This window comes from Anguilla rostrata, chromosome 18 (assembly GCF_018555375.3).
Source record: "Anguilla rostrata isolate EN2019 chromosome 18, ASM1855537v3, whole genome shotgun sequence".
In the NCBI taxonomy this organism is placed as follows: Eukaryota; Metazoa; Chordata; class Actinopteri; order Anguilliformes; family Anguillidae; genus Anguilla; species Anguilla rostrata.
Genome location: NC_057950.1, coordinates 6,913,731 through 6,931,263, shown reverse-complemented (window position 1 = coordinate 6,931,263; position 17,533 = coordinate 6,913,731). Strand labels below are relative to the sequence as shown.

Sequence of the window (17,533 nt, the reverse complement as noted above, 5' to 3'; positions counted from 1 at the left end):
AGACACACATATCAACAATCTCACGTAATAGCAGTCACCCACGTCGCTCTCCGGGACCCCTGACCCAAGCAGGTGCTGATAGACACCTGGACGTGTGAGAGAGATCAGTTCGCCGCACAATCTCTCTGAGCAACGCGTCTCTCGAGCGAACGCGTCCACGGCCTCTCCCTCCCGCTACACGCGCCGTCCGCTGCTCTTTAAACTCCTCCTGAACAGACGAAATCAGCCCCGCTGCTCTTTAAACTCCTCCTGAACAGACGAAATCAGCCCCGCTGCTCTTTAAACTCCTCCTGAACAGACGAAAATCAGCCCCGCTGCTCTTTAAACTCCTCCTGAACAGACGAAAATCAGCCCCGCTGCTCTTTAAACTCCTCCTGAACAGACGAAAATCAGCCCCGCTGCTCTTTAAACTCCTCCTGAACAGACGAAATCAGCCCCGCTGCTCTTTAAACTCCTCCTGAACAGACGAAAATCAGCCCCGCTGCTCTTTAAACTCCTCCTGAACAGACGAAAATCAGCCCCGTTGCTCTTTAAACTCCTCCTGAACAGACGAAATCAGCCCCGCTGCTCTTTAAACTCCTCCTGAACAGACGAAATCAGCCCCGCTGCTCTTTAAACTCCTCCTGAACAGACGAAAATCAGCCCCGCTGCTCTTTAAACTCCTCCTGAACAGACGAAAATCAGCCCCGCTGCTCTTTAAACTCCTCCTGAACAGACGAAAATCAGCCCCGCTGCTCTTTAAACTCCTCCTGAATAGAGGAACATCAGCCCGTTCTTCCGTTACCCGTGCTTAAGTAAAGGAGGGTGAGGGCCAATCGATCCGCCGGAGCAGGCCTGACTGGTTCGCTATAAACCAGTAAGGAGGGATGGATGTTTAATTACAACGCAGACAGCCGCGCCATAAAAAAAAGCATTTGCCACCCCTTCTCGATTTCCTCCATTATTGCATATTTGTCACACTGGATGGTTTCAGACATTTAAACAAAAATGTAAATATAAATAAAACCAAGGGAAAATGAGTAAATGCAAAACACATTTCTAAAATTACGATTTCGTTTATTTAACGGAAAAAGTTATCCAAACACCCACATTATCAACCATAGATGGATAATGGATGGATGGATGTTTTGTGTTTATGCAGATTCCATTTGTCTGATATTGGATTTTGTCTAAAGACCTGAAACACTTCAGCGTGACAAATACGCACCAATGAAGGAAATCAGGAAGGGGACAAATATTTTTTCACAGCACTGTATGTGTGTGTGTGTGTGACTGTATTTATCGATTCTGATGAATGGTGGCCGGGCTGTCACTGCAGAAGACCAGGCCAGTATCAGATTTATCACCGTCACTGTGCACTTGACCTCAGCCATAAGTAAATTTTTGTAGCTGAATGCTTTGAAGCAGTGCGGTTTAAGCTACAGCAAAAATTGCCAGAAAGAGTTATTGCAACGGATTCCCCAAAATCATATTATAACGATGTGATCATTTCATTATCATGCATCACCCATAATACTGCAGTGCACTTAGTGAAAAATGCCAATACGGAAAAATTTGATGTCTTAGCATCTTTTATATTTTAATAGCCAACGCTGAGTCACTTGTAGCTACACAAGAAGAACTACAGGTGGAGGTAATGCATCAATAGCACCATTCCATAGAAATAGTTGTTTCCTTGTGTAACATACAGTACACACTATACGTGCCTACGCACACACGTGCAAGCACACACACACACAGATAGTGCTGACTGTTCCAAACTGCCTTTAATAGCAGAATATATTTAGTTTCGCAACAGCTTCCCTCTCATGCTCATATCTCCAAAAAACTTCAACACAACACAAGTGCTTCAGCTCATTTTGCTATCTATGTCCTTTCCCTTGCGGCACACAGCGAGCAACGCACGCTGGATTCTGGATTCATGCTGGAAGCTGCAGTCCAGAGACCTTCCTGTGTTTGACCACCTGCAGGTGTCAGATAAAAAAAAAAACTGCCTGCTTTTACAAGATGTAGCTTTAACTAGTTTCCCAACTAAATTCCTTGCCAGCTAGTACAATGACATTCTCAAGTCAACATTACAATTTTTTTTTTTAAAAGGGGCCATTTCCTGTAGGTGTCAGATAAAAAAAAAAAGCCTGCTTTAAGAGACGTAACTGTAATTAGTTTTCCAGCTAATTTCCTTGCCAGCTAGTCAAATGACATTCTCAAGTCAACATTACAAAAAATAGAAAAAAAAGGGCTATATTAAAAAAAAATATATATTTTTTTACATTTTCAGAAACTCCATGCACAGTGTTTGATACCATGATGTTGCCGTCTAAGTCTGTGGCTCAATAATGCATCAAAAAACACCTTTGCAAACACCGAAGCAGTGAGAGGTATAATTGCTCTGTATGTAAGGTGTCAGTCATAAATCATAATTTCACAACCCTGCCTGCAGCTGCAACCGTGACCCACATTTGAGTGATGACCCATGATATTAGTGCTTTCTTCCGCATAGTCTCCATAGCCTCGGTGTCTGTTATTTTGCATCTCAATCTGTCTGTCTCTCTGACGTCTGTCTGATATGACGTCTCCCTCTCTCTCTCTCAGTATGCTGGCATACAGAACAGTGGTCAATCCTATTCCTATTCCTTGCTCTTATAAAAAAAGTTTGTTGAGAAGGAGACATATTGAACTCTCCTGGATTGTGGTGCTGGCAGTAATGGCCACACTTCTGTCTTTCAGATCCACCGTCTTCCATAAAAATTCAGACGGTTGCCTCCCATCTTTCATTCTGAATTAAGCTCCTCTCCAGCTGCTGCAGGAGTACAAGCATGGAGACACACACATACACACGCACATGCTCACCCACGCACCAACACACAGATACATACCCACACACACACACACACACACACACTCCAACACACAGATACATACCCCCACACACACACACACACACACGCATGCTCACATACACAAGCACATGCTCACGCACCAACACACAGATACATACCCACACACACACACACACACACACACACACGCATGGACACACACACACGCACATGCTCACGCATGCACCAACACACAGATACATACCCACACACACACACACACACCAACACACAGATACATACCTACACACATACACATACACACACACACACAGATACATACCCACACACACACACACGCATGCTCACATACACATGCATGATCACACCCACACCCGCACACACACACCCACACACACACTCCCCCACACACATGTACGATGTGTTGTTCCTCTGTGAAGTAACCGCTCTTTGTGAGTCTCTCTCTCTCCGCCTCATTGGAGTGCCGCTAGCCTAGCCCGGGGTCCCCTGGGTGTTGGAGTCTCTGTGCGGTTGGCTGAGGTGGAGATGAGAGCTCGCACAGGCTGGAGAGGAGGAGGCGGAAAAGGCCCTCTGAGACTCACAGCTCTGATTTCTACTTTGTCCTCTTCAGTAGGTGAGGACCCCAGTTACTTCCACAGGTCCCCACGAGGTCATAAAAAACCCTGGTGTAACACTCGCTGCACACACACAAATCTCACATACACACACACACACACACGGATATGGACATGCTCGCACACACACACACACACACACAGATATGGACATGCTCGCACACACACACACACACACACACAGGCAAAGAACACACGAACACATGCACACACATACACACTCATACCTATAAATACTACACACAAACACATGCTCAGAAACACACACACAGACACTACACACACATACACACACACACACGCATGCACACTTGCACATGCACATGCACCACACATGCAAGCTCACAAACACAGACACACGCGCACCCAGACAAAACACACATGCACGCACACACAGACAGCACACACACACACACACACATGCTCACAAACACACACACACACACAAAACACACCACATCCATAATCCTGTCTCCTCTCTCTCTGTCCCCAAAGCCCCTCCCTCCCTTCTGGTGGCCCCGCCCAACCCGAGGCAGGCCGCACATCAATCTGCCTCAGACGGTGGAAGTAAAATTGTTTCTTTTTTTTTTTTTTTTTTTTGTGTCCAAATTTCCAACCTGCTAATTATCTTGTAATTATCTCTTTGATTAAGGAGTGTGTGGCTCCCTCGCTCCTGGCAGTGACGGGGATGTTGATGAGGATTAATGGGCCTGTTTCCCTCTCCCCGCGCTCTGACGAGGCGGCGGAATTAATCGCGCTGGCAGCAGCTGCAAACGAGGCAGGTGCTCGCAGCAGGTAGTAGCGGTCGCGAGACAGGTCGTACACGGTAATAGCGGCATAGCAGAAGGCAGGTCGTAACACAGGTAATAGCGTCATAGCAGTAAGACAGGTCGTAACACAGGTAATAGCGGTCATAGCAGTAAGACAGGTCGTAACACAGGTAATAGAGGTCATAGCAGTAAGACAGGTCGTAACACAGGTAATAGCGGTCATAGCAGAAAGGCAGGTCGTAACACAGGTAATAGCGGTCATAGCAGTAAGGCAGGTCGTAACACAGGTAATAGCGGTCATAGCAGTAAGGCAGGTCGTAACACAGGTAATAGCGGTCATAGCAGTAAGACAGGTCGTAACACAGGTAATAGCGGTCACAGTAGCAGTTAGAGCAGGCTAGCGAGTAAGCAGTCCACAGAGAGTCATGCAGTAAGCAGCTAGGGTAAGTCACCTAGGGTCCCGTGAGCAGCGTAAGACAGGTCACACCACAGATATGGCAGGTCAGTAGGCAGGTGACGGGCAGGTCGTAGGCGCGTAGGTGGTAGACAGGTCACAAACCACTAGGCAGTAGTGGACAGCGTTGCAGTCATAGCAGTAAGGCAGGTCGTAGCGCAGGTAAGACAGGTCACACCACAGATATGGCAGGTCACAGCAGTGAGGCAGGTCGTAGCGCAGGTAAGACACAACCCGGGCAGAGGGAAATAAGCATAAAAACTCAATATGAACCATGATCGCTACGGGAACCTAACCGTCACAGAGAAAGACGCAGTGAAACAGAGACATATTTACGGGACCGAACGTGCGCTCGGCGAGCACAAGCCTGGCGACGGACACCGGGCTCACGCCGGAGGACAGCCGGCGCCGGGGTCGGGTTAACCGCGAGCGCGCGGCCAGAAGCGACCGGACGGGTTTAATTTACGCCCGTCTGCGGCGTGACAGCGATCGCACAGCCCCGGCGCTCTGATAAACCCGTCCGCTGTCAGAAGCGATCCCCCTCTCGTCTTTCCCACGCGCCGGAAAAGCCAGCCGGCGCGTCAGTCATTCTCCGTCCCTCGCCTCGCACCTCTGCTCTTCCGTCTGTGAGGAGTTTTGCGAGCCGAGGCTGAGGGGGGGTCAGAGACTCGCCTGCTTTAACGCGTTTCGTTTTTTTTAGACCGTTCAATCAGGCGAGATCTTTTTTTTTTTGGCTAAAAGAACCTTTATTTTCCCTACCAGGAACTAGTTTCACTGGATTTTATTTACCCTCGCAAAATACTGTACGGTCTAAAGAATAGAGAACATGTGAATTTAATGCATAGATTAATACAAATATAGTAGTTGTCACTCATTTATTTTTCTGAAATGAAAAAGAAAAAAAATTATTAGATGGAATAATTCAGTAACGCAGCATTCTACGGGTTTTTATCACCACATCTGGGATTATTCTTACCTCGAAAACAGATATAAGTGCTGTATTCTGTGTGTTTAACTTTACTTGCCTTTTCATACCAAAGAACATCTTTATAATTCAACACGTATAATTATTTTTTATTAATGTATACTGTCGGTCATTCTTTCTCTTTTGATTACTGTCCTATATATTCTTCTATTTTGTGAAAGAGTATCGCAATTTGCTTTTAAGCCACGCGTGCAGTACATGCTTTGGAAACACGAGCGTAGTTTTGACAGGACAGGAAAGCAAACTGAGAATGGAATCGAAACTGACAACGCGTTGCTTGGCAGAAAATCGAACACGGGGGGAAAAAAAAAAGACATTAGAAAAGAGGCTGCTTCAAGTCTTTTAGTCGACATCCTGCTCATCCTGTGTTAACACTGAAAATGGAACTCTCCAAAAGTCATAACCCCCCCCGCAGATATTAAAGATCTCACCTTTGTCTGATCTCTGACACGCACCTCCACGTTCATCCAACATTTATACACATGGATTTTGCGGGCCGCTCTGTGCTTTTTTTATTTTATTATTCTATTATTTAAGACCCCCCTCCCTCCCTCGTGCTATTTTATCATACATACAATAAAAGAAGAAGAGGCACTATGGGGTGGAGAATCTCTGCGATGAGATTTCCTAGTTGAAAGGCGAGCGATTCGGGGGGGGGGAGGGGGGGGGGAGAGAGAGAAGAGGACCCTCCCAGGAATATTAGACTACCTCTATTAAAGGGAGCCTTCAAACTTAATACTCCTCCATATAACTTCACACTCCTCCACATTCCATCCGAGGTAATATGGATCTGAAAACAAAAGCACGATAGCGCCATTCACGGAAGGGCGATAAACCTCTTATAGAGGTGGCGACGGGGTGGAGGTAATGAAAGGTGTGCAATTAGGGAACGGGGGGAGATTAACGAGGGGAGCCTGGGTTATTTAAAATGTGCACTAATGGGGGGCATCTTACAGACTGCGAAATCACTTTTTTTTTTCCTCTTACATTTGAACTGCTCATTAAGCCCCTAGATAAAGACGCAGGCTAACTTTTTCCAAACGCATAAAAAATGAGAATGGCCTAACCATAGAGAATAGGATTCTCTATAAAAATGAGAATACCATAGAGAATAGGATTCTCTATAAAAACGAGAATACCATAGAGAATAGGATTCTCTATAAAAACGAGAACACCATAGAGAACAGTATTTTCTATAAAAATGAGAATACCATAGAGAACAGTATTTTATATAAAAATGAGAATACCATAGAGAACAGTATTTTCTATAAAAATGAGAATACCATAGAGAATAGTATTTTCTATAAAAATGAGAATACCATAGAGAATAGTATTTTATATAAAAATGAGAATACCACAGAGAATAGTATTCTCTATAAAAACGAGAACACGACACTATGTAAGTACGTTGTCTCTGAACAGGAGCGCTGTGTGTGTGGCGGCGTGTGCGGCCCGTGTGGATGTTATCTTTAAATGCGCTTCTGACGGAGGCCACTTCCATTGCAGAGTGTTCCCGGTGTAAACACATTTCCTGGTCCCCTGGAGATCTGTGGCACGGTTCTTATCTGTGTGGGGGGGGTGCCACTGCAAAGAACATGTATTTCTTTTTTCTTTCTTTTTTTTAAAGAGCAACAACAAAAGCCTCGTTGCGCAGAACAGGCACTTTATTCCGCAGACACGGTTTCAAATCTCTCTCTCTCTCTCTCTCTCTCTTTTCTTTCTCTCTCTATTAAAGCCTTCTTTTCCAGAGGCTCGCCCCAGCTCGGTTCGCACACAAAACCCGAAAATCTGCAGCGCCTCCCACACGCCGCCCGAGACAATATCAGATGGCATCCGCCGGCCCGCTCATCCGTCCCGCACACATCGCTGCCCAGATTATCTTTATTTGACTGACTGCAGCTAAACCACCTTTTTTATTTTTATTTTTATTTTATTTATTTTTTTTTACCACCACCGCCTGAAGCGCCTGGTTAGACGCACGCCAGGGAGCGCTTTGACTGAGGAACCGCATTAACCCCTCCAGGATGGGGATCGAACGGCTTATCTTTGGGGGGGGGGGGAGGGAGCGCGTCAAAAAACCAGCTCTCTATCCGTCCGCCTCTCTTTCCCTCGGTTCCTCCACCTCGCTCGATATTCCCTCTCTCCCTCAGTGCCGCCCTCTCTCGCACCCCTTCGGTTTCATTTCTCTTCCCCTCTATCTCTCCTGTCAGGCGTTCTCTGCTCCCTCTCTTCCCCTCCTCTCCATACAAATTATCCTGTAGCAACAGAGGCGCCTTTTGTAAAGAAAGCAATTTCATCAATAATTTCCCATTCACAGAGACAATTTGTTACGGTCGGGTTATTAATCTGTATGATTGCAGGTCCTCAAAGGATTATTAATCCACATCAGATACACGTACTTACGGGAATATTAATCCGCCAAGATAGAGGATCTTAAAGGAAAAATGATTCTGTGCACTTTTTCTTCCGGAAATGTTATTCATGTCTCTCTCTCTCTCTCTCTCTCTCTCCCTCTCCCTCCTCTCTCTCCCTCTGTCCCTCCCTCTGTCCCTCCATCTCTCCCTCTCTCTCTCCCTGTCTCTCTCCCCCCTCCCCCTCTCTATCTCTCCCTCTTTTCCTCTCTCCTGCTCGCTCTCTTCCTTTCTCTCTCTCCCTTCCTTTCTCCCTCTCCCCCTCCTCTCGCTCCCCCTCTCTCCCAGGCTGCTGGCAGCCCCTGATACCTGGGGCCATTTTTTGAGCCTCGCTGATGGAGGCGGGCCTGATAACTTGTGCCCCGCCGGCGCACATCCGACGCTATCTCCCTTTCCCCGCTGCGAGCGAGCGGGCGGGCGGGCGGGCGGGCGGGCGGACGGGGCACCTGCGGGCGCTGCGTATGGGCGCTGAGTCCCAACACGTCGCCGCCTGCGCAGCCCCCCCCGAGAACCGCGGCTATTCGTTAAACGCGCTTCTCTCGTCAGTGTCAAAGAGGGGGCGACACAGCTCAGGAGGTAAGACCGATTGTCTGGCAGTCGGAGGGTTGCCGGTTCAAACCCCACCCTGGGCGTGTCGAAGTGTCCTTGAGCAAGACACCTAACCCCTAACTGCTCTGGCAAATGAGAGGCAACAACTGTAAAGCGCTTTGGATAAAAGCGCTATATAAATGCAGTCCATTTATCCTAACCCCAAACATGAAGAACACTGAATGTTGTCAACAGCGTTCGGGACACAGACGGGTCACCAGGGTAACCAGCAGTCTTCCTGGTTGAAGGGCAAATAACACGCCCTTCACTGCCCAGCCCAGCCCCTCCCCCACCGGGGGGCTGTGTTTTTGCTCGACATACAGCGCACCCCCTTTCCGCCAGACAGACTAACTCCAGGCGGCTTCAGGCCTGTATCTACTCCTACACAGTAAAACGTTTTTATTGTAATAACCAACTTATACGAGCCCACCTGTGACCTAAATGCCCGTGTAAAGTTTACTCTATTAGTGTAAAATGCACTCCATCAGAGTTCAACACTGAACATTTTTACTATGTGCGAAAAAATGGAAACTGTGGACCTTCACCTGGATTCACTGCTGTCACCTGTCACACGCGTCACTCAAAAGCTGAGAGATGAGGATAGAGGGAGAGCAGAGAGACAGAACAGCCGAAGAGAGAGGAGGAGAGGGAAGACGAGGGGAGGAGAGAGAGGAGGAGAGAGAGGAGAGGAGAGAGGAGGAGAGAGAGAGGAGAGAGAGAGAGAGAGAGAGAGAGAGAGAGGAGAGAGGGAGGAGAGAGAGAGGAGAGAGAGAGAGAGAGGAGAGAGAGAGAGAGAGAGGGAGGGAGAGAGAGAGAGGGAGGAGAGGAGAGAGAGAGAAGAGAGAGAGAGAGAGAGAGAGCAAGAGAGAGACTGGGGAGTTAGACAGAGATAGCATCCACATATACATACAGGAGCCTGAAATTGAATTTGTGTAAAAGGAAAGGTGCGTAGCCTCTGTGCAAGTGACAAATGGAGACAGCCAGTCAGACCGTTGACTCTGAGCCTGTAATAAAGCTTAGCGTAAATGCCCGTTTCAAAAGAAAGGTCATGTGGCGTCACTGCTGGTTCGAGCTCAGCGTTTTCCGGGGGAAATCGGTTCCGGTGAGCCTGAGTCCCCGCAGTGCCATCTATCAGTGCAGCCAATCTTTATTTAGGGATTCTGTAAGCTTGTGTTTTCCACTTTAATCCCGGCCCTTCAGAGGAGCCCGCCTCTGCCACCCGGTTGAAAGTTATTTAAAAGCGGAAATGGCATTTGACGGTGAAAGTTTGACCTTTCTCCGCGATCTCCCTTCCGCGTCGCGCAAACAGTGATGGATCGCCAGGACGACAGAGTCAGAACGCTGTCCCCCCCCCACCCCCCCCCACTCCCCGGACACACAGCGCACACCGAACGCAAAAAATCGACCGAATATAAAGCAAGTAAACAGGTACATTAAAAAGTCCTTTATAATCCACTCACTTAATAATCTCCACACACACGCAGAGATAAACTGAGCGCTCAGCGTGTGCAGGCCCGGCACGAACGCATGCTTACACAGCTCTGGCAGGGCCAGAGGACGGATAGCCATCCCTCCTTCCCTTTCTCAGACGGAGGGGGAGAGGGAGAGAGGGAGAGGCGGGAGAGAGGAGAGTGCCGTCAGCGACAGCAGCCACAGCCCTACCCCCGAGCCCCATTACGGTCTGGCAGTTACGGATGTCCCGGGCCAGCGGGGGCAGCCGGGAGGGGGGCCCGGGGCCAGGCGAAAACCAGGCCCGGGGGACCGCACTCCGATACCATCTCTCCCACTTACCGAGGGCGAGCCGCCACCATCAATCACAGACAGCCAGCGCCGCTCCCCGCGCACCGCGCTTACTCTGTATACACACACACACACATATACACACACACGCGTATACACACACACGCACCGCGCTTACTCTGTATACACACACACACACACACACACACACACATACAAACACACACACATACACACACACGCGTATACACACACACACTCACACACACACGCACCGCGCTTACTCTGTATACACACACACACACATACACACACACACACACACACACATACACACACACGCGTATACACACACACACTCACACACACACACACCGCGCTTACTCTGTATACACACACACGCGTATACACACACACACACACACACACACGCGTATACACACACACACACTCACACATACACACACACGCGTATACACACACACACACTCACACATACGCACTCACACATACACACGCATATACACATACACACGCGCATGCACACTCACACATACACACACGCACATACACAAACACACGCGCACACATACACATACACACACAGACACACACACGGGCACCACGCTTACTCTGTATACACACACACACACATACACACTCACACACACACATACAAACACACTCATACACACACACACGCACACCCACGTGCACACACATACACACACACACAAACACACACACACATACACACACACAAACACCACACACATACACACACACACACACACACACACACTACGAACAGCCACACTGTACCTGCACAGGGGAGGGTGTAGCCGATGTCCGGGTCATGGAAGAACTGCCGCTCGCTGAGCCTGGTGAGGCAGTACGTGTGGAAGCAGTCCAGACAGATGACATGGCGGTCGGGGCACTGAGACACCAACACCGGGCTCCTAAAAAACAGGAAACACACACATTAATACACTGCTATAGCGCTCCCTGAGAACTCAATACACACATCACATTACCAACGGCTACGCTGCACAGTGCTCACAGACACACACCACATTACTACTGTACAGGGCTCACAGACACACACCCCATTACCACTGCACAGGGCTCACAGACACACACCACATTACCACTGTACAGGGCTCACAGACACACACCACATTACCACTGTACAGGGCTCACAGACACACATCACATTACCACTGTACAGGGCTCACAGACACACACCACATTACCAACGGCTACACTGTACAGGGCTCACAGACACACACCACATTACCACTGTACAGGGCTCACAGACACACACCACATTACCCACGGCTACACTGCACAGGGCTCACAGACACACACCACATTACCACTGTACAGGGCTCACAGACACACACCACATTACCACTGTACAGGGCTCACAGACACACACCACATTACCAACAGCTACACTGTACAGGGCTCACAGACACACACCACATTACCAACGGCTACACTGCACAGTGCTCACAGACACACACCACGTTACCAACAGCTACACTGTACAGGGCTCACAGACACACACCACGTTACCACTGGACAGTGCTCTCAAAAGAAATTAATTTTCTGGGGTGGTGGGTCCCAATGTGAGATCTTCCCAAAGCCCTGGGTGGCGGCCCTGGGTATGGGGCATCCCTATGCAATGCTCAAAATGTTAGCAGCATTAAAAATCCCAGAGGACCCCATAAACCTGATTATGCTGTGCTACGACGGAAGTGGCTTTCGTTATTGTGGAAAAACTGATGGTAACGTTTCTCAGGCGGAATGCTGGTCAAACTGAGGCCGCAGAGAGCAGGAGGGCTCTGCACTCAATTTCTTCTAGTCCCCCAAAAGTGGAACTTCAAGCACTGCAGCACCCCCTGTGTTCACAGTGTCCTCCTCGCCGGGGGTGAACCTGCACCCCTGGCTCCAAAAAACAGCCACCTCTGTGCGCTCTTCCACTTCAAAGAGCCTGACTCCACAGTGGCAGTTTTTTCTCTCCTAAATACTTACTTCTCCCGGTGCTGTCGCCGGTGCCACAAAAACATATAATAACATCAGGAAGAGTGAAAGCCTGCCTGTGTCACAGCCTGTTTTCATTACAGCACTGTGTGTGTGTGTGTGTGCGCGCGTGTGTGTGTGTGTGTGTTTGTGTGTGTGTGTTTGTGGCACACAGAAATAGCTTCCTGGGGAAACGGTGGATGACGGATTAGATCCTGGAGAAAAACAGCGATGAGAAGAGTTTGTTCCCGGGGAGGGGGCGCATGGTAAGGCTGATCTTGTTTAGATACGGAAGATGGCGGGGGGTGGGGGGGCTGGGGGGGGATGAAGTGGAGAGGGGGAAGCAGTCCGTTTGGGGGGGGGGTTAGATACAGATGTTATTGATTGTCTCTGAAGGGCAAAGACCGGAACGTCGCCCGCTCTGCCTCGCTCCCTCCTTCCCTCCTTCCCTCGCTCCCTCGCTCTGCCTCGCTCCCTCGTTCCCTCGCTCCCTCGCTCTGCCTCGCTCCCTCGCTCCCTCAGACCGACTCCCCTGTCTCTCTTTCCCGACCCGAACACGGAATGGGAGGGTTTATGGAATGTGACGTTCCCCGCGGAGCGCTGGCGGCCGAGCTTCCGACGCTCCATAACTCCCGCTCCCCGCTGCCCCTTTACCCAGCCACTTAGCTCCCAGTCACTATGAGCAAGCGCCGCTCTCCGTCCTGCTTAACCTCCCACACACACACACACACACACACACACACCGCGCGCCACACTCACACACACACACACACGTGCGCGCGCGCACTCACACACACACACACACACACACTCCCACACACACACACACACCCACACACACTCCCACACACACACACACATCCACACACACACATATGCGCACACACACACATACACATCACACACACGCGTACACACACATGCACATACACACGCACACACACGCGCACACGCATTCACACACACAAACGCACACGCACGCATGCACATGCACTCAGTCACACTGAAACATACACACTCACGCACACGCACACACACACCACAGCATCTTACATTCAGAGTTCTGATACGCATTCTCCTGGGGATGCACATAAAGCCATTACTGTAATGAAGTGACTCGTTCTTCCTGGCGGAGAATCGAGAGCGGTTTGACCCCAGGGTCCTCACAGAAAGCGTCCTTGAAGGCGTCCCTTAAAAAAAAAAAAAACGGAGGGTGTCTCCAAGGAGACAGGAGGAAAGAAACGGGTCTGTCAGAACCCCACTTAAGGAGGTAATCGCCCCGCCTTCTCGACCCACTCCAATCACGCTCCGCAGGGGATCTTGATTTGAGTGCAGGTTCGGGTAATTTGGCTCCATTGTTTCCGTGGTGATTGTGACTCCTCTCTTTGTCCTCTGTGCGCATGACGCAGGTGCAGGGGACAGGTCTGCTGCTTTCCCCAGCCCCAGTCGCCCCCAATCTCCCACGACTGGGGAGATTTCTCACGCCGTGCAGGAGAAATCTCAACCACACTCTCACTGTGCAGGAGAAATCTCAGACTCACTCTCAGTCTGTGGGAGAAATCTCAACCTCAATCGGATTGTGTGGGATAAATCTCAGCCTCATGCTGTGTGGGAGAAATCTCAGACTCATTCACGCTGTGCAGGAGAAATCTCAGCCTCACTCATGCTGTGCAGGAGAAATCTCAACCTCACTCACGCTGTGTAGGGGAAATCTCAACCTCACTCATGCTGTGCAGGAGAAATCTCAACCTCACTCACACTGTGCAGGAGAAATCTCAGCCACACTCTCGATGTGCGGGAGAAATCTCAGCCCCACTTGCATAGTGTGGGAGAAATCTCAGCCTCACTCACGCTGAGCAGCTGTCTGTTCCTGCAATAGCAGTCTGTCTGTCTCTCTGTATGTCTGTCTGTCTGTTTGTTTGCCTGCCCGTCTCTCAGTATATCTGTCTGTCTGTCTGTCTCTCTGTATGTCTGTCTGTCTGTCTGTCCTGAGCTTGGCGTCGTGTTGGGCCAAACGAGCGATGCTTACGTGACGTCGGTACAGGCGATGCAGGGGACGCCCCGGACGTTGGCGGTGATGAGGTCCAGGGCCACAGATGTGTCGCTGTCACTGGTGGGGTGGGCGGCGCATTTCAGGTAGAACTCCTGTGGACAGGAGAAAAGAGGTGTGGAGGGGAGAGGAGAGGAGAGGAGAGGTGTGGAGAGGAGAGGAGGGCAGGGGAGAGGAGAAGAGAGTAGGGGACAAGAGGGGAGAGGAGAGGAGAGGAGAGAGGGGGCAGAGAGGGAGGGAGAAGCAGGGGAGATCGAGGACAGGGTGAGGTTTGGGAGATCTCTGAGTGACAGGGTGAGGTCTGGGAGATCTCTGAGTGACAGGGTGAGGGTTGGGAGATCTGAGTGACAGGGTGAGGTTCAGGAGATCTCTGAGTGACAGGGTGAGGGTTGGGAGATCTCTGAGTGACAGGATGAGGGTTGGGAGATCTCTGAGTGACAGGGTGAGGTTTAAGAGACCTCTGAGTGACAGGGTGAGGTTTGGGAGATCTCTGAGTGACAGGGTGAGGTTTGGGAGATCTCTGAGTGACAGGGTGAGGTTTGGGAGATCTCTGAGTGACAGGGTGAGGTTTAGGAGATCTCTGAGTGACAGGGTGAGGTTTAGGAGATCTCTGAGTGACAGGGTGAGGGTTGGGAGATCTCTGAGTGACAGGGTGAGGTTTAGGAGATCTCTGAGTGACAGGGTGAGGTTTAGGAGATCTCTGAGTGACAGGGTGAGGGTTGGGAGATCTCTGAGTGACAGGGTGAGGTTTAGGAGATCTCTGAGTGACAGGGTGAGGGTTGGGAGATCTCTGAGTGACAGAGTGAGGTTTAGGAGATCTCTCAGTGACAGGGTGAGGTCTGGGAGATCTCTGAGTGACAGGGTGAGGTTTGGGAGATCTCTGAGTGACAGGGTGAGGTTTGGGAGATCTCTGAGTGACAGGGTGAGGTTTGGGAGATCTCTGAGTGACAGGGTGAGGTTTGGGAGATCTCTGAGTGACAGGGTGAGGTTTGGGAGATCTCTGAGTGACAGGGTGAGGGTTGGGAGATCTCTGAGTGACAGGGTGAGGGTTGGGAGATCTGAGTGACAGGGTGAGGGTTGGGAGATCTCTGAGTGACAGGGTGAGGTTTAGGAGATCTCTGAGTGACAGGGTGAGGTTTGTGAGGGCTTGGACAGCGATCTTACCGCCATCCTGCCATCGCAGCCACTGGACTGACACACTCCGTGGATCCTGTCTGGAAGGAGGACATCATCCCAGCAAGATGGTCCCTGCAGAGGAGAAGGACAAGCCACTGCTGCTACAGATACTCTCTGACACGAGAAAAGGCTTCACAGTAGAGCTTCATACAGGGGCAGATCTATGAGGCAGGGAGAGAGAGAGAGAGTGCACCGCATGCTTTGCTCTGGACTCACTCCCTCACTGAGTCCAGCCCTAAGAGTAACCGTAACCCCCAACCCTCATATTAAATCTAACCACAAACGCCATGAATTAACACTTATCCTAACTATCCCACAGGACCAATCTCACCTCAATACAAATACCCTATAAATCCCAAATGCCGCTCTCCCATTAAGCCCTTTCCCAACTCCCCCTACTAATACTAACCCAAACTATATCAGGAATTCACCTGAGACGCCCACACTGCGACCCTAACTCCCCCCCACCCCCACCCCCCGTAAGTCCCCCGGGTCCCGGACCCGCCGGGGCCGCGAACTGTCTCGGTATGCCTCGCCCCCCCCCACCCACCCCCCGCAACCCCGACGTTCCAGCTTAGCCGCCGCTGATTAGCATAAGCATTTAAACATTCTGACAGGCACCTTAATAAGCCCCTGAAAGGTTAAGAAAATCATTACTCCCCCCCCATCCCCCCCCCCTCCCAAGCGGGGGGCGGAGGAGCGCGGGCGAGCGCTAATTTGTGGGGGCCGGATCCGGCGGGGGGGGGAGGGGGGGGCGGAGATCACGGGCGGACACCTGCTCGGAGACGGCGCCGAAAGGTCACGCGGGCCCCTCTGCGCTCCGCTCCGCTCAGACACGCCCTCCCCCTGAATGCAGATGACTAACGAGGAGCCCGCCATGAATAATTCACCCGCGCCGCTTCCCGCTCTTAATTTAGTCCTTCCTCCCTCCCTCCTCTTTTCCTAACGGTCTTTTTTTATTTCTTTCTCTCTTTCTCTTTTTTTTGTTTTAAATTCCGAATCAACGTCTTGATCTCCAAAAGCCTTAATTAGATTACTGTTTAACAAACACGCTTCGTCTCCGAGCCGACGGTTAGTCTCCGAGGCGACCGTTTGCGGGGCCCGGAGGGGCGCCGGGCGAGGGCCCCCCCCCGCGAGATGTCCGCCGGGGGGGCCGCCCCCTCCTCCGCCAAACCCAAGCGATTACGGTCGCGTCGATTCAATAAAACGGCGAATAAAGCGCAGGGCGAGCGAAGCTGCACCTGCTAACGCACACCGGCAGAAGCCCAGCGCGCAGTGAGATGGGGGGGCATGGAGGGGGAGGGGCCACGGAGGGGGAGGGGGGGCCACGGAGGGTGGGGCACGGGGGGGCAGGGAGGAACCAGAGGCAAGGCTACCAGATACTGTCGGGCCGAGGCGAACCACTTAGCCAAACGCAATCGCGCAACATGCTCGATCGGGAAAAAAAACAAAAAAACACCCGCTCAAGCTGAGCTAACAGAACGGTACGTGAAGGTAGACGGCGCACGTCACGTCGTTAAACGGGTTTCTCGGCACAGACGCGCGTGTTGTGACAACGGACGTGAGTGACGCTGCCTTCGGAGAGGCGCGACTCGTCAGCAGACGTAACGGGATGTCAGGAGGCTGCCGGCTGTCAGCCGGGCCGCTGGAGTTAACGTTAGCGAGCGCGGAGGCCAGAGGAAGCTCGTCTCATCGGCCTCGTTGTGGAGAAACGCACGCGGAGATTTACGGCGGTCTTCCAGTGATAAATGACTGTCACTCTCTCAGAGCATCTGCGACCTTTCAGTCAGGAACAGCGCTCTGCAGACCACTGGACTGGTCACGCGTGTATGTAACTCACACACACACACACACACAAG

General features: G+C 50.9%; 1 protein-coding gene across 2 annotated transcripts in view; it reads right to left on the bottom strand.

Moving 5' to 3' along the window:
* prkn (parkin RBR E3 ubiquitin protein ligase) overlaps positions 1-17,533 on the bottom strand; it is an 80,432-nt gene that overhangs the window by 25,629 nt on the left and 37,270 nt on the right. For both annotated transcript variants that reach the window (XM_064316909.1, XM_064316910.1), the window contains exons 5-7: positions 15,663-15,746; positions 14,478-14,593; positions 11,246-11,382 (exon numbers count right to left, since the gene is read on the bottom strand). In XM_064316909.1, coding sequence (XP_064172979.1) covers positions 11,246-11,382; positions 14,478-14,593; positions 15,663-15,746 — 337 coding nt within the window. The remainder of the gene's footprint in view (positions 1-11,245; positions 11,383-14,477; positions 14,594-15,662; positions 15,747-17,533) is intronic.